Here is a 27321-nt window from a genome sequence, read left to right on the forward strand (position 1 = left end):
TTATCTATGTTTAGTAAGCTTCCTCTTCACCTAAACCACTTCCTTCAGCCTTAGCAGGAAGCTATAGCTATATTGGCTGTAACTCCATACAGTCGGGACTCAGACTCTCGTGTCACATAAAACTGAATGATAATGATTAAAAGACGACGGTGATAACAAAATCCTGCCAAGTTGTTCATTCATCTTTAAATAAGGCAGTTTAATCAGTTTTATAAAATTAGACATGATGTAATTAATGTGTATAGGAAAACAGAGAGTGAAGCTATATAATAATGATAATAATATTGGAAGAAGTGCATTTGTAAATACGTAGTAGTGTATATATATATGTGTGTGCTTGATAATATAATATCTTCATGTTGCCGTCACAGTGACCCCTTGGGATCATTCATAGTAGCGGCAGGGCGTGTTGGTGTCTTATCGAGGTTTTGTCGTGGTTCTGAAGACAATCTCGATGCTTTCTTTTCTCAGTATCCTGGCAATTCTCTCCGTCACATTGTGAACATAAGGCAAGAAAAATTGTTCAATTCTGTCGTCTCTTGGGGTATATTTGGCTCTTATGTTTAGCCTTGCGGGGAAAACGGTAAAGAAAAGAATATCAGAACACTTTCGAGCACGTAAACTAAGCCACCCTGACAAATCGGCAATTGCCGAGTGTTTAATTGAAACCGGCCATTATTACGATTTGTTTCTGAAGTACTGGGAAGATCCAAAACGCATAGAGCATGCCTAATTACACAGGCAATCGAAATTCACAAAAATCCCATTAATATCAATAAAGACGACGGGGTCAATAGTTCTTGGTATACGGTAAATCATGTCTACATCAAAACTAAATGCAGAAAACCATTTAAAATTATACTGTAACACCAGCTCTTGAAAGGATTGGATCTGGCAGCACCGTATCGCATCTTATTACATAGGCCCTGACGATGGACACTGTAACGCTGTCCGAAACGTTGGCTAAACAAGGAGGAAGCGCAACACGGCATAATATCCCAAAAATAAAGTGCTTAACTTTTGGCTGTGAAAACCTCAAATCATACCTTTACTAACAGTGTTCATCAGACAGATAAATTTATGATTGTCTCTCTAATTTATTAATATTGACAATATTTGTTTTTGAAAGGCTAATATTTTATAAATACTTTCAGCTTCACAAATCCTACAAATATGCCGTGATTTTTCACAGGTCTGCGCTAGTAAATACATAATTAAAGTTAGTCATAATCTAAAAAATTACTAGCCCTGTTTCACAAGTACTACATATTGATAACTTCAGTGAAAAAACATAAGAACTCCCATCGGACAGAATAATCTTGAGTCCCAAGACAAACTACCATTCAGCTTTATCATTTGTGATGCTAATTAGAAATTATATTCAAAGGATATGCCATTATTATATTCACAAGTAGAATCGAGTCATATCCTGCGCTCAACAATTATCTTTATCCTTGGTGAATCCTTCCAGACGAAAACACAAACAGGGGGGAGATTGAATCGAGGTTAGGATATCAAAGAAACCGTTGAACGGATATTTAGTTTGTTTAACAAAATACGTGGCACTACCAACATATTCTTATTGGCTGAAAACTCATCAATAATGAGGTGGTCAAAAATAGTATTGGCTGAAAACCCATCAATAATGAGGTGCTCAAAAATAGTATTGGCTGAAAACTCATAAATAATTAGATGGTCAAAAATAGTATTGGCTGAAAACTCATCAATAATGAGGTGGTCAAAAGTAGTATTGGCTGAAAACTCATCAATAATGAGGTGGTCAAAAATAGTATTAGCTGAAAACTCATCAATAATGAGGTGGTCAAAAATAGTATTGGCTGAAATCTCATCAGTAATGAGGTGGTCAAAAATAGTATTGGCTGAAAACCCATCAATAATGAGGTGGTCAAAAATAGTATTGGCTGAAAACTCATCAATAATGAGGTGGTCAAAAATAGTATTGGCTGAAAACTCATCAATAATGAGGTGGTCAAAAATAGTAATGGCTGAAAACTCATCAGCAATGAGGTGGTCAAAAATAGTATTGGCTGAAAATTCATCAATAATGATGTGGTCAAAAATAGTATCTGCTGAAAACTAATCAATAATGAGGTGGTCAAAAATAGTATTGACTGAATACTCATCAATAATGAGGTGGTCATAAATAGTACATATTGGCTGAAAACTCATCAGTAATGAGATGGTCAAAAATAGTATTGACTGAATACTCATCAATAATGAGGTGGTCATAAATAGTACATATTGGCTGAAAACTCATCAGTAATGAGATGGTCAAAACTAGTATTGACTGAATACTCATCAATAATGAGGTGGTCATAAATAGTACATATTGGCTGAAAACTCATCAGTAATGAGATGGTCAAAAATAGTATTGACTGAATACTCATCAATAATGAGGTGGTCATAAATAGTACATATTGGCTGAAAACTGATCAATAATAAGGTTTTCAAAAATAGTATTGACTGAATACTCATCAATAATGAGGTGGTCAAAAATAGTATTGGCTGAAAACTCATCAATAATGGGTTGGTCAAAAATAGTATCAGCTGAAAACTCATAAACAATGAGGTGGTCAAAAATAGTATTGGCTGAAAACTCATCAATAATGAGGTGGTCAAAAATAGTATTGGCTGAAAACTCATCAATAATTAGGTGGTCAAAAATAGTATTGGCTGAAAACTAATCAATAATGACGTGGTCAAAAATAGAATCTGCTGAAAACTAATCAATGATGACGTGGTCAAAAATAGAATCTGCTGAAAACTAATCAATGATGACGTGGTCAAAAATTGTATTGGATGAAAACTCATTAATAATGACGTGGTCAAAAATAGTATTGGCTGAAAACTCATCAATGATGACGTGGTCAAAAATAGTATTGGCTGAAAACTCATCAATGATGACGTGGTCAAAAATAGTATTGGCTGAAAACTCATCAATAATGAGGTGGTCAAAGATGGTATTATATAAATGTCATAAAGGCAACTAAGCGTAATTTGAACTGAACAATACAATCAAAAGGTAAACCATTTATTTACATATCCTGAGAAGTTTGGTAGGTATGACCGTGATAAAAATATAGTATAGATCCAGAAAGAATGCAAGACTAGCTGAGTGTAATGAATAAAATTGAGAAATCCCTTTCTTTGACTGTTTGGATATATAATATGGCGAATGAATGAGGAAGGAGTCTAGGGAGAATATACGACGCGAATATGAATGGTGGAAGGAGTTGGGGGCGCCCGATGAAGACATGGCACGATCCGTTGAACTAGATACTTGAGTCGGGCCACTTCAACAGCTAGAATAACAGAAGAGTATGAGACAATGGATGAATGTGAATGAAGCAAGAAGTTTTGTGTAGCGGTCTATCCCTTCTTTTGAATTAGTGTTTTCGGCATGGTTTTATGTGAGATAGCTAAAATTACAAAACGCTATTTTATGTGTAATAAAAAAAGTCTGTTTGGTTTATAATGTATAACAAGAATTAAATTAAACAAATTAATTCCATTACACAAGTATTTTTCAGTTCTACTATGGTAAAATTATTTCAAATTGAGTGTTATATCTACGCTCAGTCTAAGAATGTTGGCGAAATGGAATCGAGTAATCCCTCGCTAAGGATTCTGCTGAGGGTAAATTCTTACATTAGGTTAAATATAGCTAAGCAGAAAAGAAGAGGCAAGATAGAAAGTACCTAGCTATTCAGCTCTAGTTACAAAACATGAGGGCTTTCACCAGGTATAATGAGTTCAATTATAGTAAGTATCTTCCAATCTACATAAAGTGCAAACATATAATTTAGATCATTGAAGACAATGTTAGTGACTCACAAACGAAAATTTGAAACGGAAAAATCAGAAAAAGATTCGGTCGCATCTAAGAATTAAACCCAGGACCTCAGCCTTGCTGGAGTGCCGCTCTACCACTGAGCTAATCTGACCACATTTTAACTAACTTTATACTTCAACTAAGAACTACCAAGTTACAAATCATTAAATTATTCCAAAAATAAAATATCACAAATCAAAGGGTTTTGATCCAGCTAATTCGGAAACCAAACCTAAAATTCTTAACATGCATACTTTGTCATAAAAGTAAAAAGAACGAAGACGCCAATAAGAATCCAATTTGGGAGACGGGAATAGGTACCGACACCCCGGGAAATATTCACTGGATAACCAACACCCCTGCCATAGGTCACCTCAAGTGGTTTGCTACGATTGGTTTCTTAGCAGGGGTGCCCGGGTTCATGGGGTGAGGTTCATCTAGGTAGCATGTGCCGGATCGGGAGACTGGTTGAACGAGACCTTTTGATCTCTCCAGCCAGACTCTTTCGAAGCATCGACTTCCACCGCAGTGGGAAGGATGCATTCATACGTCCGTCACTCCTGGACACATTGACCACCAGATTTCTAGCCACCCCTCATACTTCTTCCTCCCTTTCCCTATAAAGAAGTAGGCACTGAGAGAAAAAAAATCCTCAGTGCCTCCTGCGTGAAGCAGCTAATGTAAAAATAAAAAAATCAAATACTTTTACAAAGTCGTCAAGTTGTAAAAATAAATCATAAACCGTACAGAGAATTAATTCAATGCAAGTTCGGTGTGAATCAATAATATCGAAATCGATATACGAACACAGTAAATAATCTGCCACACAACGATTGTCATTCATAACATTATATGAATAAATTCAGTTTCACAACAGACTATACCAACATAGGTGAGACTTCATACTGTGTTTGAGTAGCGTTCACACCTGGGATATTCTACCTATAGACGGGACATACTATTATTCATTCATGGCAGATATTAGCGTGTGTGTGTGCTGTGTCTGTATTATAAAACTGCCGCAAATGTGTGCGTGCGCTAGTATTGATAAGAAATGCTGATTACAGAGCATTACCAAGCATCTAAAACTGTGGACGTATTTGCTATATGAATGAAATTTAACTCTTTGCACGCGGCCGTATCAACTGTTGTTACGGCAAAAAGTCTATACTCACACGCGGCTGTATCAACAGTTGATACGGCAACTTTGACGGCCGATATTCCCGCTCTCTTTCGTCATAAATGTATTTCTTGCTCACTTGGACATTTGTAGAACCATCACGATGCTGACATCTACAAGAATTTCTCAAAAATAAAATTGTATTTCATAAAAAAAGATCGATAACCAAGTGCGCCTCTTCGCGCCTTTTAGTCCTTTAGTTTACATTTTTGCCAACGGATGGCGTTAGTACTAGTTTGTCATTCACAACTTTTCATAACTAAGGATGATAAGTGATCATGGTGTCCCACTTGTGTCTATAAACACAGTGGCCTAAGTACACACACACCGAGAGTGGTTTATTTATGACGCCGAGTGAATGGCGGGACCACATTCAAAAGATACGGTACGTCTTTGTATGAAATTTTATGTTTTTGTTTTTATAAACATCTAAGAGTGTTGACACACGAGGATTTGTTTTCATATTGTGGAGAATAATCTGTTCTGTCTATATAGTCCAATAAATCATGCCAGAATGCTATAATTTGACATTTAATTGCATGGATAGGTATTTGAAAATATGTACCGCGTACGGGTATAGATAAAACGGAGCAAATTAACGCGTTTAAAAGGTTAATGGCCATGTGGCTTAGACTTTATTATGAATGAACACTTCTACTTTACAATTCAGAACTAATTCTTTTTCGATAAATTATGCATTTAACACATTCACGGACACAATGTCTTTTGTGCGGTCTCCGTAATATATCGGTGCGTAACCGTTTTATAGAAAACATGAATAAATAATTGAAGAGGAAGATAATACTAATAAAACTAAACGAAACATGAAACAGAATAAGATATAGAAAAATAAAAAGATAACGTTCTCATCTGGGAATCGAACCCAGAATCTCTGTCTTACCACGATAATCCTTCTTACTACTCGGCCAATGGGACCTCATTATTTCATGTCAACTTATTGATTCCTTATTCTTCATCAGAATTACATTATTATTATTATGTAATGAGCAGGCAGCATTCTGCTGATGCGCTCATATCTGATTTCACAACAAGTTTGCCAGTAATTGAGTTGTTTTAAGTTTGAACTAAGTCCTTTCTTCTCTCCAAATGTGAATCCAATAGAGCTTTGAATTGATTTATATTTGTTGCATCGATGACATGTTGTGGGAGTTTGTTCCAAGCATCCACTACTCTATTTGCAAGGAAGTGTTTTCTAGGATTAGATGCAAAAGGCGTTGAAGGGTATAAATCTTCAAATGTTATTAAAATAATATAAGTTGTTCCAATAAAAATATAATATTCATGTAGAATTTTAGAAAAAGTCAATAGGTATCCCATATATATAAAAATCGGATTTGTTTATCCGAGACGCTATCTAGGTTACAAACAAATTCTTCAGAACATTGTAACGATTCAAAACGACAGCTGCCAAAAATATGGTAAAAATTAGTTACTTACATTTAATAATTAGGTCACAATGGTCAAGTGTTAAAGAGTTCGTGGGTTCGATTCCCAGTTGAGACCGTTATATTTATATCTTATGCTACGTATAATGACGCGAGCCGTACTGCCAAACTGAACCTCAACATATGGAAAAGGAACGAAGCAAACGCAAATGGCACGAAACGCCGCTTGCAGTTGCTCCGGTCCTTTCCCCTAATTCGTGACTCGGTTCGCGTTTAAGTTCGCAAATGTATACGTACCATTTCATATGTTATTAAAATGTCAAAACTATACAGAAAAAATCAAGATAAAACAGTGTCTTGTTCTGTTTCATGTTTAGTTTAGATTTATTAGAATTATCTTCTTCTTCAATGATATATTACATTTATTTGTATAACCTTCAAAGTTATTAAAAGAAGAGTTAGTCCAATAAAATGAAATAAATAATTGTTTACGCAGTATCCGAAGTGACGCAAATAAACGAGCCACATGCTGCTACAATACAACATATAATACAATGACTTTCCGGTCTGCTGTATCGTATCACGTCCCTGTCTAAAGACATACATTGTAATTTTTCGAAGAAAACTTCTTCTAACTGCATTTCACTTTGTGATGGCATTATTTATTTTTTATTAAAACACAAATAACTTTGTTTACATCACTTTATTTCGATACAAAATCTCAACATGTTTCATGAACCAAGTTCACTTCATCAGGAGCAGTATAAGAAGAGTATGAGTATGAGAAGAGTATACTTGTGCTCCTGATGAAGTGAACTTGGTTTATGAAACATGTTGAGATTTTTGTATCGAAATAAAGTGATGTAAACAAAGTTATTTGTGTTTTAATAAAAAACATACATTGTGTAATATCGCATCTCCTCTAAAACGACACCTATATTCGCTGTGTCCTTGAATGTGTTAACTTTTAAGAGCGGCAAATTGGAGCGTTACTTGACCAGAATCTAACTAGCAGGAGCCAGTAGGTCTATGGCAACCACAATTGGGGTATATTGAGAGGCTAAAGTGAGCGGGGATGGGAAGGAGATTAAAAAGAATGCATGTCCATTCAGATCTTGTCACTAAACACAGTTAAAAACCGGTTTCGAATCTTAAAGGTGGTCTTTCATCGGGTGATAATGAGATATCTACCATTCTGGAAATAAATTATGCAATGATATAGACGAAAACGGGTGCAATATAAATATTTAGCTGACATAGATAGCTTGTATATTTTGTGTAAATATTGAATATAATAAACAGAGAATAGCGTTTGTACTAAATGACAGTTGGGTTCAAAAACTGACATATTTATTATCAGTATTGAAAAATCATTATAAACGTTGAGAAATAGTTTTTTTTTTACATTAGCTCCACACAGGAGGCCCTGAGGAAAATAATTTTCCTCAGGCCCTACGTCATCTTTGGGGATGCTGGGTGGAGTGTATTTTAAAGGACAGCAAGTTCTGAGAAGGAAACAGATATGACAAGTGGGTAGGAATATATGGGTCGAAGGATGTATGAACCCATTTCTCCCACTGCGGTGCAGGGCGATCGGTCAATAGAGTCCTGTTGGAGAGGTCAAACGGTCTTCTTCAACCAGTGTCTCCCGACTTCGCCCGCCATGCAGTAGATGGGCAGAGGCATCCGCCCGCCAATACATGAACTTCACCCCATGAACCCATGCTAAGTAACCAAACGTAGCGAAAATTGAAATCGTGAACATTGAGAAATCATTGTGAACATTGAGAATTCATTGTGAACATTGAGAAATCATTGTGAACATTGAGAAATAATTGTGAACATTGAGAAATCATTGTGAACATTGAGAAATAATTGTGAACATTGAGAAATTATTGTGAACATTGAGAAATTATGGTGAACATTGAGAAATCATTTTGAACATTGAAAAATCATTTTGGACATTGAAAAATCATTGTGAACATTGAGAAACACATGAAGAAATCAACTCCAACCACATAATGAGATCCTGCAGTAAAAAATCTTATCTGTCTTAATTACTTACATTTGTCATTCTTAGACATAATCAAAAATGATATAAATATGTTTATCATTCATCCTTTGACAGTCAGTTGAAAACATATATTTTTTTTATCAAAATCATTAAATCAATGACCTCCACAATGCAAGATATAAACAAATACAGAAATGTGCAAAAAACACAGCTGCAAAAAATATTATCATCATTAATGTTTTTGATTTACAATTTATATTTACTACACAAGCACATTGATTGGCGATTCATTTTTAAATGATTAATAAAGAATAGAAATACTAAGGATGGGCTCTTTCAGAACTCAATCACATTTGATTAATATCAAATCGACTACCAGCGCTATTTTAATTTTTTGACATTTGAATGATCTCCGTTTAGTGCTGATTTTCAGTTTGTTTCGGCGTTAGATAAAATTATGATCAACTGGCAAGCATAATTATATTTGAAGACAGAGTGCAAATAAATTTTTAATGGGGACCTCTCAAATATCAAAAGTTCTACCCGAGTTGTTTGTGGACTATATCTGAATATCAGGTACTTCTCAAACTTTCTCTTCCCATCTCCTTCCGTTTCCACTACTTTCAGCCTCTGAGGAGAAAAATGAGGAACAATTGAAGAGATCCATGTTGTAGGAGGGAAGAAACACAGAGTGTTGGGCGTGTTTTCTGACTATGCACTGGTGCCGAAGGGACCAATGAAGCTAGCACGTCAGAGCATCTTCCGTTTAGATATTTGTAGAACAAGGACGGCATTAAAACCTGACGCCTGTGCTCCAAGAATTGCTATCCATTTTGTCAAGATGGGGGAATCTATCAAACGGAAATCAACCGGACGAAAAGAGTCGAGGGTTCAAGCATTTTGGGGCTCCAGAACAGAAGTGGCTGCTAAATTCAATATTCAATTCAACGTTGGTAGACATAAAGCTAATATTAAATGAAGAATATTACTCTCACTACCCAATTTAAAAATAACGTACAAAATCAAACATTAAAAAAAAAAACTTTAAAAAGATTATAAATTATTGATGTCTGTTAAAAAGAGACTTGCGATATCTCCTCTCTGCACTTATCATACGCTGCTGCTAGTAAAGACATTATTTACGCCGCTGAGAAATAAAACGAGATACTGTAGCGATGCATTTATCTACACAGGAAGCGATGTCCCTTAACCTGAGATCGGAGGGGTCAAACTGCGTGACCAGGAGATGCTATAACGCAAGTTTTACTCCGCTGGCAATAGCGTCACATGCAACAACTCGCAGCGGGTTGTAAACATTGCTAGCTTTGAAGAGTTTGATAAAATAATACATTAAGTTTTAGCAAGCGTGAATGAGGACACAACCGAAGTGAGATTTTTAAGATTAGCGGGAATCACAAAACGGGATTGACGATCTGAGATAAGCTAAATATCGAACTCTTTCTATTTTTCAATTTCGGTGGCTTGGTCATGATGCATTAAGAATGCGAGAAGATCGAATTAAGCTGAAAATTTTATATGCTATTGTAGACATAGCCACTCGAGCGATTGCTTGTATTTATACATTTACATTATTATTTAATTAATATCATTCCTCAAAATATTAACACGGAAACATATGAACTGCTTACTGCGGTTTAAAGCCAATGAATCCACCTAGATATCACCGTTTATTCCATATTTTTAGGTTCTATAAACTTGGCACATTAAGACGTCTTTGCAAACTTGCCATAATAAGCCGAAAATCGCTCGAGTTGATAGTTGAAAGAAACAACTCCTACAATGGACGGGGGCCATTGAAGTAACGCAGGACAGGGATGCCTGGAGGCACTGCGTCAATGTAATGGACACCGACTCGAATAGGACAACAGAAAGAATATGTATGAATCAGGAGACAGGAAAGATGCAGATTTCCAAACTATTAGACTGGAAATATTAGCTATTGGAACTCACAATGGGGTGTAAGACATTGGTTACATTGAAGAGTTGAATAATAGGAGACATGCAGTTTTAGCAAGAATAAATCAGTATTTTTTTTTTTTTTTTTTGTATTAGGCAATTCACCCTAAAAAGAGTGCTATGTGAGTATTTTTTTTAATGTAGGTGTAGTATTCAACTGGCATTACAGCTGTTACAAAAACTCTAAGTTAAGACTTATCCTTCCTACAATGAATTGTATAAGTTGTATTTCATTGATTGACAGATCACGGTATTTCACAAATCAGCTAGAAAATTTATAAAATAGCATTATTATCATTTTGTATTAATATCTTCGAAAACAAGCATTGACACATAAGACAAAAATAATAATTAAAATGTGGTTATAAGTTATATTTAAGCACATCTTCAAATGACCCACGACACTCATAAATACCCAATGCATTATCCATTCGGGATATTTCGGCAGAGCTTGGTAAATGCCCGACGCCTAACGACGATGTGTCAGCTATTTACCTCTCTAGTAATCAAAATCACTTTAGAAAATAAGCCTTTGAACGTTAAAACAATACTGATTTCGAGAGAATGGATAACATTTCTGGTATTTACGAACATGCACCCAGGACAGATGACGATAACTAATTTTATAGCTTTTAAAACTACTCGATTGGCATGGGTGCAGTTGAAACTACAGGATAAAGAATGCACTGATGATAAGAAATCTCTCCAATAAGAAATATGTTCTATTGACAGCATCTTACAATTGACAGAGAACAATATATTCAAAAAATGGAGGTCTGCTTTACCCCCACGAGGGCCAAATTCAATCAATTTCTTCACATCATTCCGTGCTCATCGATTACTAGCTAGCGTGTATCTGGCGTTGCTAGACTTTTCTCTACTTTCTCTACTATCCGTGTATTATATACATCAACCTTCCGGAAGTAATTCTCTACATGATGTGAAAATCCTATCAAACTCCGTTGAAGAACGTTTATAGTTTAGTAGAACTGTAGTGTATGGATGGTAACACTGTCAAGCCCTCGGAACTGCTCGGGAACGCCGAGCATTTCCGATCGGTTTACGCGGACGGCAGTATAGCTTGGCCGCCGCCAGACGAGAAATAACCCCACGAGTAGTAGTCACCGAACCTCGGTAGTGTGCAGTCGTGTTTACCAGTGCTCTGTGTTTGACGGCTTACTTTGACGGCGGCGCGGCGTACAGATAAGATTTATTTATTGTTACCTTTTCGTATTCATTATTTTTGTTTGTGTTATTGGTTTGCGACGAAGTTGCGTGTATTATTTCTATCATTTATTATTTCTAAAATAATAATTATTGTTTAATTTTTTTTTTAATTTGTTGAAATGGAGGAAGATGAAAATCGACCTCCGGACCCTGAGCCCATTTCTAATATTGTAGACGACTACGATACTGATGATACCCAGACTTCTGTAACCCTTCCTTCACGAAAACGACGTCCTCCGCTTTGCCTTGATGTACCTCCTAAAATTAAATCTCTTTCACAATCAAACGAAGCCCCAATCTCTCATGGAAGTTATAATGATACAATTCCTCCAGAAGCAAAAGCCATTGAGCTTATGTATTCTATTTCATCTTCAGCTCCATTTATTGTCAATGTCCAAAGGACTGAACAGGGGAAAATAATTCATCCCCTGGATTTTGGTAAATTTATTTTTAGCTCAAAACTCAATAACCTCGGTATTATAAATGGATCAATAAAACCGGAAGGTCGATACAAACTATCCATAGAATTTAAATCAGCCACATTAGCTAATGATTTTGTTAAAAAAATAGGTTCTCTTTCAAATAATAAATTTAAATCTTTCATACCTACATTCAATTTAACCAGAATGGGCAGAGTAAGAGGTATCCCAACCGATCTATCAGAAACAGAAATAGTAGATGCTCTTAATGACTCTCAATTAACTCCAAAAGTTTTAAAAGCACGTCGTTTGAATTTCAAGGATACTTCCACCGGCACCACTATATGGAAACCTTCACAATCCGTTGTTATTACTTTCGAAGGTCAAACATTACCATCCCGTGTATTTATTTATTATAACGCTCTTCCCGTTGAAATATACAGATTTCCGACTATCCAATGTTTCAACTGTTGCCGTTTTGGCCATTCAAAACCTATTTGTCGTTCCCCTCCTCGTTGCTTCCATTGCGGAGAGGATCATCCCTTTGAACAGTGTCAAAATACAACGAATAACCCTATTTGTATTAATTGTAAGGGCAACCATACTGCTGTTAGTGTGGCCTGTCCAGAGTTATCTAGACAGAGAAATATCAAACAGTCAATGGCTGCAGACAATATTTCTTACTTTCAGGCCTCTAAATTATTCGCTCCTACAAAAAAATCTTTTGCAGAGATAACGTCTAACGCTTCTCTCTTTCATTTTTCTCCCCCTAAATCCCCTCTATCATCTTCCCACAAAGAAACAATTTTCAAACCGATAAAATCTAATCCAAAATTTATTCCTTCTTTCGATAAAAAACTACATAATGAACTTTTACTTAACCCGAATGGGTATAATAAATCCCAGGCTCCCAATGGGTCTGCCTTAAAAAACTGTTCCACTTCCGATATCTTCCCTAAAGTCACGATTGAAAATTCTTCTTTTATTCAAACTTTAATTACCCTATTAATTACGATCCTTTCAAATAACAATAAAGTACCGTCCAACGCTGCCGATTATATGAAATCTTTACTCTCTAGCCTTCCCGATGTATCCGCAACTGAGCAAAATACTTCAATGGAATAGTAGAAGTCTATTCGCCAACAAAATTGATCTTGTACAGTTACTTGATGAACATAATATTTCAGTTGCTGCCATCTCCGAAACGTGGTTAAAACCCTCATACCAATTTAATATTCCTGGATATCATTGTCTAAGACATGATAGACTGGATGGAAAAGGTGGCACTGCTCTTATTATACATAATTCTATCCCTTTTAAACAAATTATTTTCCACACTCTCTCCAATAATTTTCAGATAGTAGCTGCTGTTATATCTGATATTACATTACTATCAATATATATCCCTCCCTCTACAATTTTTGTTGAAAACGAATGGTCAACATTTATATCCCAGATTCGTCCCCCGTATATGATACTTGGGGACTTCAATGCTCATTCTCCTTCTTGGGGCAGTGAGTTAACAAACCGTTCTGGCCATAATCTATTAGATTTTATGGATACCTATAATTTATGTATACTAAATGATGGATCTCCAACTCGTTTCACTGCCCCTCAACATCGGAAAAGTGCAGTCGATTTATCTCTTTGCTCATCTTCGGTGATTCCCATATGTTCTTGGAACATTCTTAAAGATCCCCTTTCCAGTGACCATTTTCCTATAATAATTACCTTCCACCATATATCTTCCACGCATTCCTTTTTGATAAACAATAGTTTTAAATTTAAAACGAAAGACGCGAATTGGAGAAATTTTTCTTCAGAATTAGACTCCATTGTTCAAGAATCTAAGTCTTCCGTTGTTAACACTAGTTTACAATGTGAATTATTTCCTAACATGATAATAAAAGCTGCAGAAAAAACACTTAAAAAACGTAATATTAACATTAAGATAAAACATTCCACCCCATGGTGGGATGAAGAATGCACTAGTGTCGTTAAATCCAGAAGAGAAGCAATTTCCATTTTCCGTAAATGTATGTCTTTCGAAAATTACCTTTCTGTGAAACGCGCCCAGGCAGAAGCGAAACGCGTTTTGAAAAACAAAAAGCGGTCTGGATGGCGAAAATTCTGTGAACGCTTGTCTCCTGAATCTCCCCAGTCATCCGTATGGTCCAATTTAAAAAAATTCGGTTCGTCATATACTCCGCAGCGTTCTAAACATATTCCAGAAGAAATTATTATAGGTTTTGCTGATAAGATAGCTCCTCCGTCAGTTGCCAGATGTGAGGAAATGCCTTCATTTATTTCTTATCCATCTCACTCTAGCTGGCTGGACTCTCCTTTCTCAATAAGTGAATTAAATCGAGTAATCAATTCCCTTCCAGACTCTTCTCCTGGCCCTGATGGAATCTTATATAGTTTCATTAAAGCATTCTCAGACATGTCGGTTGAATATTTTTTATCCCTAATTAATTACATGTTCGAAACGGGATTTATTCCGGAAGTCTGGAAAGTTCAAAAAATCCTTCCGATTTTAAAACCTGGCAAAAATCCATCTGAAATCTCATCCTATCGTCCTATTGCTCTTTCGTCATGTTTAATGAAAGTAGCAGAACACTTGATTAAGAACAGATTGGAATGGTTTGTTGAAAATCACAGAATTATCTCTCCTAATCAATATGGCTTCCGGAAAAAGAAATCAACCATAGATAATTTAAGTGTGTTAACAACAGACATCCGTATATCTCAGTCCCTTAATTCTTGCACTCTGGCCACATTTCTTGATCTTTCGTCAGCTTACGACGATGTATTAATTAAAATTTTGAAAGAAAAATTAATTAAAATAAAAATTCCCTTAAAACTAGTTCAATTTATTATAAATTTACTAACAGACAGATCCATTATTATCCACTTTTCTTCAAAAACTATAAATCGCAAACTATGGAAGGGGTTACCTCAGGGGTCCGTAATCAGTCCATTATTATTTAATATATATATAAGTGATTTAGACAGTGTAATTCCTTCATCTATCAAGCGACTTTATTTTGCTGATGATTTCCTTATATATTTATCACACAAAAATCTATCGCGCGCTGCGAAGGAATTGAATTTGGCTTTACATAATATTAAAGTTTGGTTGTTGACAAATGGGATGAATTTAGCTACGTCTAAAACCAAAGTAGTGGCTTTTACGCGCAAAAGAAAAATACCCCCCTTTTCTGTCTGCTTTGATAATGTCCCTCTTCAAATCGTTAAGCAAATTAAATTTCTTGGACTACTTTTGGATCATAAACTTTCCTGGCTCCCGCATATTCAGAACATTTCGGCTAAGTGTGAAAAGGGTCTAAATATTATGCGAGCTGTTTCCAGAGTGTGGTGGGGATCTCATCCTACTACTCTTAAATTAATGTATGGTGCTCTAGTGCGAAGCCATTTGGATTATGGAACATTTCTTTTTGATCCTCTTCCTAAATATTTGGACAAAAAACTTGAAAGAATTCAGTCCAAAGCGCTCAGAATAATTATTGGAGCGATGAAATCTTCTCCAATTAATTCTCTCCAGGTAGAATGTGTTGATCCCCCCTTAATTTTAAGAAGACAATTCCTAGCTGATAAATATATTTTTAAATCTTTTTCTATATCGCGTCACCCTTTAGAACAAAGCCTTGATTATTTGTTCAATTACTTAAATAACGAAAAAAGATCGACAGATAAAAATCGACTTCCTCTCCTTCTAAAAAGTTTTCTTTCATTCAAATCTCTGTCTTCTTCCCTCCAAAATCTACAAAAAGATCCTATCCTTCCTATTTTCACCATCCCATTTGATTCTATCAATTATATCCCCAACGTTATTACTTCAGACTTCCGAACTGATATTTTAACCTCATCTAATCAAAATGTTGAGGAAAAATTTAAAAACATTACATCTTCTAAGTTTCCAGAATTTTCTCTCATTTACACAGATGGTTCTAAGTCTGATAACAAAGATTGTGGAGCTGCGGTACACATTCCCGAATTCGATTTAGATTTGTCTTATAAATTGCCTAAAGAAATTTCCATATTTACTGCAGAATGCTTCGCAATTGAACAAGCTTTGAGCCAAATCCAGCTTTTCAATATTCGACGAGCCTTACTGTGCACTGACTCACTAAGCGCAGTGTTGAAAATTTCCTCAAATATCCATAAACCAGAAGACTATATTATTTATAATATCAGAAACACCCTTAAATCTTTAAATGAATTAAATTTCGAGACAATATTGGTTTGGGTCCCTGGCCATTTAGGAATTGAGGGTAACGAGAAAGCCGATTCTCTAGCTAAACTTGGAACAATTTCTGGCTCTAATCCTTTAGATTTTAGAATTCCTATCTCTGACGTCATCCCAATTCTTAAATCCAACATGATCCGCTCCTGGGAAGAAAATTGGACCAATACGAAAACCCGAACTGGTGCTTTTTATGCTGGAATACAAAATCATATTCCAAGTAAACCTTGGTTCCACGGCAAGAAAAAATCCAAAAGATTTATATCCTGTATCTCGAGAATGAGAATTGGTCATTGCTCCATTGCATCCCATTTGTTTAAAATCCGGGTCCTAGATAGTCCACTCTGCCAGTGCGGCATGGAAAATGAGACTCTTGATCACGTTTTCTTTAATTGTAAAAATCATTCATCCTTCAAAGGCATTTATCGTTTACTTATAAAAATCACCCACCAATCTCCCCTTAGTATTCCTTATTTACTTTCTCTCAACAATTCTCGCATTTTCTCAGTTCTATACAAGTTCATAGACTTGAATGACTTCAATATTTGAGATTTCCTATTCCCGTATAGATTTCCCATAAAATTATAACCATCTCCCTTAACTTTAACGGCACATAGCACTCTCTTTAGGGTGAATTGCCTAATACAAAAAAAAAAAAAAAAAAATAACCCAACTAGCGAACTGACGTTATCATCCTCAATTGTACAAGCTCAGTTGTAGTAATCTTTTATCGTAAATAAATCTGTAACGAACCTTGAGAGTTTTCAATATTAAACGAGCCTGTGAGCTTCATTTAAAGTCCTGGAAACAATAATAAGAAAGTCTCCGCAACAGAACATCACAAGAACTAAGCGCACAAACAGACAGTCGGGGATAGTGACTTTGTTTTATACTGTTCACAGAAGGTAAAACTGTGAAATCTTAACCCGTTGTACGTGGACTTCACAGCAGTTGGGTTATGAGTGGCCGTGCCCCTTACGCGGACATCACAACTGTTGTCTTGTGCAATAGTATCCATGTAAAAGAGCACCTAGCATCGAAACGTCACACATTTAAATTATAATACATTTCAAGTAAAAGACTTAATGTCTGCTATTCCAAGCGAAAGGGAATAAAGATAACGCAATAACACAACATTATCAACGCTACGATCAATCATCAATAATTACTTGAGCCACCTTGCGCAAAAAGGCATTATATTTATAGAGTTATATACTTTGATATTTGCTTTGCCAAATTAATAATAATTATTGTATTTACAAATAAGTCCTGTGCCATAACAGTCAATTAATTTGACAATGTGCAATACATAATATAGCATGGAACTTACAAGTTAAACACTCAACAATAGCAGTGATCAAACACGCAACGCATGCAAAGACAAATGCCTACAGTATTGTGCTAAAAAGATTGATTTTTGGATAATAACAAAAGGGGATAATAAACTTGATATAATGAAAGGTAGAACATATCAATTATAATCATAGACATTACAAAAGAGTAGACTTGCCCTAACATAAAATCTGGTGATGAATAAATTATGACATCAGTCGAGGGGGGTATAACTCTGATCAAAAATTGGAACCGAAATATTTTGACGTCATATGATTGGCCAACTATATCCACCAATGAAAAACTCTGAAAGTTTATGGAACAGTATAATAAGTAGGCCATGAATGAGAATTTATTGTCTATATATTGGCATATCTACCGGGATTTCCAATAAGAGGTGTTATTTTGATATTCAATTGTAAAAGATCAATGGTTTCGTTGCTTGTGTGGCACGTAGCGCCGTCTTGTTGAAAGTAAACGTTGTCCAGATCAATACCATCCAATTAAGGCCATAATAAAAACATTAATCATCTCTCGATAGCGCAATCCATTCACCGTAACTGTTGCTCCAGCCTCATTTTCGAAAAAGTAAGGTCCAATGACTCCGCCGGACCATAAACCGCACCAAACAGTCACACGTTGAGGATAGAGAGGCTTTTCAACAATAACTCTTGGGTTTTCCGAGCCCCAGATGTGACAATTTTGCTTGTTGACGAAGCCACCGAGGTGGAAATGGGCCTCATCACTAAAGATGATTTGCATTTGATTCACTCAAGTGAATTTTAATAATTTCAATGCGTTGTTGAAGCGTGTATCGTTCCATTTTTATTAATGGCGTAGTTTCTACTTGTCAAATGTCAAAAAATGACAGCTTCAAAAGTAACATCTACCGAAATAGCGGGCTATTCAAAATAACACCTCTTATTGGAAAACCCTGTATGTTTTTCTAGGACCAATTTGTTTCGTACAAAAAGCCTGAAGATATTTATCTAGTGAGTGGTTTATTTATGCGTCAGCCGAAGAGCGCACATTTAAATAACTAGATGCTGCGCAGAAAGGTAAAGTTTAAAAAAGCTAAAGTAAGGTAACGGTTTACAGCGCAGTACATTTAGCGATTTTTCTGCGCAGGGTCTGAATGTTGGTTTTTAACCGTCTACAAATTGGGGTGTGTAAATTATGAGTGTAACAAAAATATCCAATTTGGGATTTGCGGTTAAGGTTTTTTCCCAACCCTCATTTTGCGTGCCGTTGTAAAAAGGACTAGTTATTCATAAGCAGATTTTATTACCAATGTCTAGATACTGAAAGGACAATGCGAGTTACCTATATAGTGTCAGATTCATTTATTGACAAATCACTTAAAAGGGAAACGCCACCTCAACTCTCAAAAGGGAGCAAGTCGGTCGCCCGCTGAATATTGAACTTGGTCCGTCCAACTGCTAGTCAAGCGCCCACCCTCAGGGCTATCGACCACCTCAAATATACAACACAATTGATAACAGATTCCGATGAAGGAGAAAATGAACAGAATAAAGGCCCTGTTCATCGATCAAACTGAGCAATTGATTTCCAAGTTAGAGTTTAGATCAATCGGAGAAGAAATACAAAGCTAGTTACCCAGATCTATTTGCTAAACTTAGCTGAAGCCATTTAAGCAATGGATCTATTCTGAATGAATGCTGACCTTCAAGCTTCTGCGCTTGATCACTCTACAATAAGGTTCACTCCTTCCCCTCTTAAAACAGATCTCTCGCACAGCATCACAGATTCCTCACTGAGAGCTACACCATTGGACAACTTTGTGATGCAGGTTGAGGAAGGGGATGGAAGAAAGAATTAAATGAAGGAGAAAGACAGGAGCTGGTGACAAGTCCCCCCTCAGAGGCAGCCCGTGACTGAAATTGCCAGCAGTGCATGGTGACAGTAATCAGGTGCGGCCGTTCCACAAACCACGGGTGCCTCCCCCGGCATCATGAGTGGGCCTATAGAATGTTTGCACGAGCCCGGTCCCCTTCCCTCCGGTGACCTGAGGCTCACTTTATTCCCTAGGATCTTTGGGAGTATATCAACCCCCCCTATAACATTTCTTCGAGGGTACTCTCGGGAAACCAGCTAAGGGACGCGGGTGCTTGGGCTCGTTGTGGCCAGGCCGCTCGCCAGGCTCGGACTGCCCCGTGATAGTGAGGTAAACTGCCCTCGATAGGCGGCTTGTATATTTTCATGTTTTAATCATACTTACACCCGTAAATATTGTTTTCTTACTTTAGATGGCAAATCACCAGGCAGAGATGTGTCCTTATTTTGAGTTACTATTAATGTAAGTATGCATACATTATTTCGTACTAACAATCATGCATGCAGGGACATTAGAGGGTCTAGTATAGTTTTAAAAAGAAATGTAGCTTATTTTTACGAAAAAATTAGAGTCCTGACTGTGCGGCTAAGGAGGTTAAAAATCAGTTTCCTCACACAGCCGTTGGGAAAGGGTGGGTCCTTTAAAAGTGCATTTGACTTTTAAAATGTACCTAATATGTAATATAAGAGTTGCAAATTAATTAATGGGGTAACTAATTAATTAATTAATGGGGTCACATACTGCAATTTATTCTCTGCACTAAGTTACATATGTGAAATAATTGAATAAATAATACTGCTAAGTCAATTACTACTGTTATTACGCAAAATCATCTCGAGATTAAAGGACACACAATTCATCGCAAAACTGTTCAAATTCACCACGCAGGAATGCGAATGTGTGAATGTTGTAGCACTAACATTGTAAATTGGTATTAGACATTGGTAGACGCATTGGATTACGCATGATGAAAGTGGTTTAAAATTCACTTGCCGTCAGGGCGCTTCACGCATGCGTCGATAATACACAGGGATTACAGGGAATGCAGAGTTATATATATGCACTGTGATTTGCCGTTAGCGTAATCAGTCTCGCCGAGCTATTATGCTAGCTAGCTATTATGGTGTAACACGGTTTTGTGAATTTCGGAATATGCACAACCCGTTTGCGCTTGCTCGGGGGTCTTGTAGTAGAAGATAGAAGATGTCTGGAGCGTACCTTCGTATATGGATGACCGGGGCACAGATGTCATTGTAAGTTGTGTGAAGACTGAAGACAAGCAGGGCAATGCACATACCAAGAAACCACCTCTGTCCAACATACAGACCATTAAACAAAAGAAAAAGTGGGGAAAAGATTTCAATTTCTTATGCCGACAACATCAATGGACAGCAGATTATTCACCATGGTCCAATTCGTCGCCAATTCATATAAAAAATGAGAAAGAAATGATCGAATTCGGGTGTAGAAACCACTTCGTTGCAGGGTTATACATTCACAAATAGGCGAATTCATTCGATTATAGTAACGGAAAAAGAACATTTAATCTAGATAAATAATAGCTGTGTGACAAAATGATAAGAGATCTATAAAAACAGGTAAACACACAGATATCATACTTGTATTGTTGTTATTCAGCTAACACATAACTGCTTTAAAGACATAATAGCGTCATTCAAGATTTTTTTTCAATGTCAATGTGGGATGAGAATTTTTAACGGTTTATTGAAATTTAACGGTTTTTGATGTTTTTTTTCATTGACAATGAAAAAGGATATCTCGAGGAAAAAAAATTGGGGAGAAAAAATAGGTTATCAACTCTTTGCTGGAAATAGAAAATTTCTTGCGGAAAGAACTAACTATTTATATACAGAAGAAGAGCATCTGTGGCAGCGGGCAGATACCGGGCGGGCGGTATGCAATTTATTTTAATACAAATCTATAGTTTTATTAATTTTTCAGACTCAAAGCAGGAATTTGTTACTTCTTGATGAAATTTTTGCACACTTGAAATTCAAAATAAGAGGAAAATTACTGACTACATCTGATTTCGAAAAACTGTGCGTAAAAACCTGGGCAACTCTGGGAACATCAGCTGGTTGTAAACAGATGTGACAGAAGCAAGTCTCAAAAAAGGAAAAGAATATTTCTGTCGCAACAACAGCATATAAACAAAAAAAAGACGCAGTGGACAGGTAGATAGATACTGGTGCGAATGCAGTTCCACTGAGTCATTTCAAGCTGCAGCCTATAGGGTGAAGACAACCTCCGACAAGATATGGCACTAGAAGACGATAAAAATTTGGAGGGAAATACAAAAACCTTGCCTTTGTGGAAGCGACCCAGAGACAAACCGACGAAGAAGTGGATTTAACTGCGTGGAAGAGAATCAGAGAAGGACGCGATGGACTAAGGACTGGAGAAAAACAGCAAAATTAGCAGAGAGCATTTGTGAAGGATGAAGTGTTCATGATAAGTTACAACAATCGGCAAGAAAGTAACAATAAGTTGTGACTTTCGCGTGGTCATAAAATAAAAATACATAGATCGTAGATCCCCGGCACTATCCAACGGAACTCTTATGCGGTATCACATTAAAACCCGTTGTCAAGCGCTAGTCTGTAACTTGCTGTGGCATCCGACACATTATTCATAGGATGTGGTAACAACTTGCAATACATGCATAATAATTATTAAAATCATAGTAGAATCATTTTCTGAATGAGATATAATTTGCTATCTTATTTATCTACCGTCTTTAGACAAGGTACAATCAGTTTCAACTAGGATGAAGAAATTATTTTTTTACTAGACTAATCATTTTACTATATGCAATATGCAAGTCATTTCAATATCTGTCCAGGATGTTATTTACTACCAAAAGATATTGACATTCATTGAGATTATAATGTACAAGTCAAGCTACTTATCTTTACAAATACAACAGTTTCTTTTGATGCAAATCTAATGATCCAGAGTTGTAAATACTATCAGTAACGCCATGGTGAAAAATAATTGCATATTCAGAACTCGAAACGCCAGGTGCTTCCCAATCTCACTCAAGGGACACATGAATATTGTATTAGAATCCCAACTGCTCGGAGTGAGTGGGACTATGGCATCCACAATTTGGGGAATGTTGCGAGTTGAGGCTGAATTAGGGGGTTACAGGAATGGGATGGGAAAGAGGAAGTATCTGCCATTTCAAGCTACGTTTCTATTCTGAATGGGGGTCTTTCACTAGGGTGATAATGAAAGTATTTACCACACTCGCATTGATTATTATACCTTGATAAAAAGGTGTTGCATTATTAATGATGTGGTGGTCTGTTCCGAGGAAAAACTTTTGGAAATACTAAGGATAAGGAATATGCAGGCGGTTCTAGTCATATTCTATTGAATGAATTAATCATACTGAATAATGTGTAGTTATTGTATTGAAATATGAAAGGATTGCTCGTACCGTGTGTAATATGCATACATACATGTGTAGTTATTATATTGAAATATGAAAGGATTGCTCGTACCGTGTGTAATATGCATACATACATGTGTAGTTATTGTATTGAAATATGAAAGGATTGCTCGTACCGTGTGTAATATGCATACAGAAATATGTAGTTATTGTATTGAAATATGAAAGGATTGCTCGTACCGTGTGTAATATGCATACAGAAATATGTAGTTATTGTATTGAAATTAGAAAGGATTGCTCGTACCGTGTGTAATATGCATACAGAAATATGTAGTTATTGTATTGAAATATGAAAGGATTGCTCGTACCGTGTGTAATATGCATACAGAAATATGTAGTTATTGTATTGAAATATGAAAGGATTGCTCGTACCGTGTGTAATATACATACAGAAATACTAAGTTACTTTATTGAAATGCGAAAAATTCCTCATACGGTGTGTAATTTACATACAGAAAATTTTAGTTTTTGTATTGAAATATGAAAGATTTGGTCATACAACATGCGAACAGAAATATAAGAGTTGGGCGTACTGTATATAACATGCATACAGAAACATGTAGTTATTTTATTGAAAGGCGAAAGGATTGGTCAAACTGTATTATGCAAAATCCATTTTATGGAAATACTTATCTAGTTATTGTATTGAAATATGATATTGGGTGATAATGTGTACTTAATTTAGAAGTATGGTTATCAGATATGCTAACTAACACCAATCACACTCCAATTTATTGATAGCTATTAGTCAATATATGAAAAAATTATCCAGATAATGTTTTTTTATGTGCCATTACAATTCATTAATAATAATCTGTCCATATTACATGAACCTGTAAACATTTAAAATTATATTTGTCAAAAGGGAATCTGTTTTATAGATACTCTCATCAGACACATTGCAGACTTTATAGCATAGACACCAGGTGTGAAATCTGCGTTTGGTATACCGGTATTTTAATGGAAAATGCTCAAAATCATTTGAATATCATTCCTCAAAATATTAATATGGAAACATATGAACTGCTTACTGCCATTTAAAGTCAACGAATCCACCTAGATTTCACCGTTGATCTCAAATAATCTCGTCGAATTTAATGTTTCAAAGACCCAATCCTGTCTGATTACGTCTAAAAGGGATATAAATGATAATCTAGTCTCCTTCAACGGAAGCAATCTTCCGAACAGGCCTTCCATTGATATGCTTGGTGTAACTATAAGTGACCAGCTCAGGTACGGGGGCTCCATCGAAGCCAGAGTAAAGCTGGCCTCTCAGAAGCTGGGCGTACTGTACAGGGCCCGCAGATACTTTAATAGTACACAACTGCTGACCCTGTACAAATCGCAAGTGCGCCCTACTGTCGAATTTGGCAGCCATCTCTGGTCCGGAGCCCCTAAATACCTGAAAAAAACCCTTGACTCTGTGCAAAAATGGGCGGTCCGTTTGATAGATTCCCCAATCTTAACAAACGGACTGCAATCTTTAGAGCACAGGCGTCAGGTAGGTATGCTGTCCTTGTTCTATCGGTATTACAATGGAAGATGGAACTAGCGTCATTGATCCCTTCGGCACCGGTGCGTAGTCGGGATACACGCAAACGCGCGCCCAACATTTGTACACGGTTGACATTTGTCACATGAGAACGGGTCGCTTCTACGATTCGTTCTTAAGTTCAACAGCTCGGCTGTGGAACGAACTACCGGCCTCTGTGTTTCCTCCCTCCTACAACATGGGACTCTTCAAGACCCATGTTCACTCCTTCCTCTCCACAAAAAGACCCTCCACACAGCATCCCCAAAGATGACATAGGCCCTGAGGGAAATTATTTTCTTCAGGGCCTCCTGTGTGGAGTTAATATAACAAAAAAAAAATTAAAAAATATATTTTTTTGCAAACTTGCCAGAATATGCCAAAAATCGCTCAAGCTGATAGATAATATTTTGTGTTAAAAAATAGTGCATTCTCATGTACAAATAATTCTCATATTATATTAAGAAGTTGGTACAGATAGCTATAAAAGCAATTGTGTTTAAACATGTTTCTTTACAATAAACACAGCAAAATACTTAAATTGCAGATAATCAGAGAGTAAACTTGTTGAGAGTAAAAGAATGGATTACCTAGTAAAATAACTTATACTTAGGAAGGTACTTTTTTATAATTGGTAACTTAATGCCTTTAATTTTGAAAATCAGAAAATTTTGTGCAATTACAATGTAAAAACATGGTGTTATTGTTGTTGGAGCCATATACCACTATGCTCATTTGGATAGAATGAAGATTTCTATAAAAATGGTCATTTTTCATGTCATGGCTACAACTAATATTGTCTTTACAGCATATTTTTACGCATACGACGAATAATATTCTCAAAGTAGGCACTTAACGATTCAGCTGTGTAGCAATTTCTCTCTTTGTTACATGCGTCGTTCGTGAGAAAGAGGGAGAAGTTACAATGAATTTTATCAGTTATTATAAAAAGTAAAATATAAGAAAATTTTCTTACCGTATAAAGGTACATCCACATTCAGATCAATTAAATAATTTAAAAATAAATAAGAACACGTTTAACGCATGTTGCACCAAAAACTACAATATTTTGTTTATTAAGGTTCAGAATGAAAAAAAAACCTATGTTACGAATAGATTTGAAGACTCTTAAACATTTTTACTTTATCGGTTGAATTTACGGACCGTAACGTAATGGACTACTGATTCCACAAACCGGTGCTGAATTCCGGTTAGGTGTGGTTGAGACCAAGCGATGTTTCATTCGCATTCAATATTAAGACGGAAACATTTTTTTCAAAAGTGGGTTTAGTTATTTAAATGCAAGACTTATGGAAGGGTTGGAAAAATACTGACTATTCAGATTTGGTCACCAAACACGGCTTAGGACGTTTCAATGTTTCGTTTCTGCACTGTAGATACTTTAAGTAACGCCCTGATGAAAAACCACCAATCAGAATCAAAACCTTGCTTGAAATTACTTTAGGCACATTTAGCAACAAGATCTGAACAGGCAGGTACTTCCCAATCTTCTTTTTCACATCTCCTTCTTCTCCTTATTACCAACAGCCTCACAATATACCCCAATGAGGATCTGATAGTCACACTGACTTTGGGCAGATGTGTTTCTTTTGTAGTACACTGGGTAAACATATTAAAAAGTGGTAGGTACTTATATTATTGCGCAAATCTTTATAATCATTTCGTAATATGTATTTATAAGAAAAGAAAGCGACGTTTTAGCTTGAGCCATATTTTATTATGGCCGCCGCAAAAATGGCCCAGCGCATCAAGAAAAGGGTTTCCGTGTTTAAAAAGTCAAGTCTCGCAGAGCAAGACATTGATCCGGCATTTTTTTAAATGGTAATTCAGTGTGCAACCTTCGTGTGACTTCACGGATCATCGCCAGCCAATCGACAAAGGAAAACAAACAAACGATTATATGAATGAAAATCGAGCAAGCAATGAATTGACGGTAAGGTTAGGTTCCGATTGGTACAGCCAACAGCTAACGTCAAAATGTCACAAAACTCAAGAAAACAGAGGCCAATTCGACGTGAAACCGACGTAATAACACAAATTATGGTAATATATCACCATTAATTGTTCGATGAATGAGTCAAAGCCTATTTTACAACTCGGCCCGATCGTTCAAATAGGTACGCATGCACAGTCGATTTCATTCATTCATAACAAAAAATGTTGGGATACAAAAGGGTTAAGACTTGTAACGAAAGCTCCCCGCGGGGTAAATTCCGCATTTCGAAGCGTAATTTGTATAATTTCCGCAAGAAAACACATTATAGAAGACGCATATAGTCCAAAACTTGGGATACAATACGGATTTTACGTTTTATGTCAACTTCTGTGGTACCACCTGTTTTGAACGGACATAGGTGACAACAGATTCTGACAGGGAGGCAAAGGAACGCGAAGCACTGAACAAACACATGTCGCACAATAAACGTAGAAACAATTGAAACATTTCTGCAAACAATTAGCACTTAAATCAACGTTCACGTACCGATTTTAATTTTCAATCTCTCCTCAATTCGCACATCACGGGCGTCTCCGGCCATGTTGAATCCATAACTGTCTGTCTCGCTCGCTCGCAGCCCTCTCGCTCCGGCGCGACTTCCTGAGTTTCATAAAGCCCTACTAAAACGAGCCAGCGCAAATCACAATCTTGAACAACTACTGCAAATAAAAATCAAACAATTAATTTCTAACCTTATTCCAAACAATTCTCGTATCATTTTCAAAATATCAAGCATTAAAACATACAATTTAATTTTATAAATACATT

General features: G+C 36.3%; 1 protein-coding gene across 1 annotated transcript in view; it reads right to left on the reverse strand.

The window, feature by feature from the left end:
• The window catches only part of RasGAP1 (Ras GTPase activating protein 1), a 91182-nt gene extending 64076 nt beyond the window's left edge, over window positions 1-27106 (reverse strand). Inside the window, exon 1 of the mRNA XM_089647131.1 lies at window positions 27040-27106. Coding sequence (XP_089503257.1) covers window positions 27040-27094 — 55 coding nt within the window. The 5' untranslated portion in view covers window positions 27095-27106. The remainder of the gene's footprint in view (window positions 1-27039) is intronic.
• Window positions 27107-27321: the final 215 nt, after the last annotated feature.

Source organism: Hesperophylax consimilis, chromosome 26, assembly GCF_061612785.1.
Source record: "Hesperophylax consimilis isolate HC1 chromosome 26, BYU_Hcon_1.0, whole genome shotgun sequence".
Lineage (NCBI taxonomy): Eukaryota > Metazoa > Arthropoda > Insecta > Trichoptera > Limnephilidae > Hesperophylax > Hesperophylax consimilis.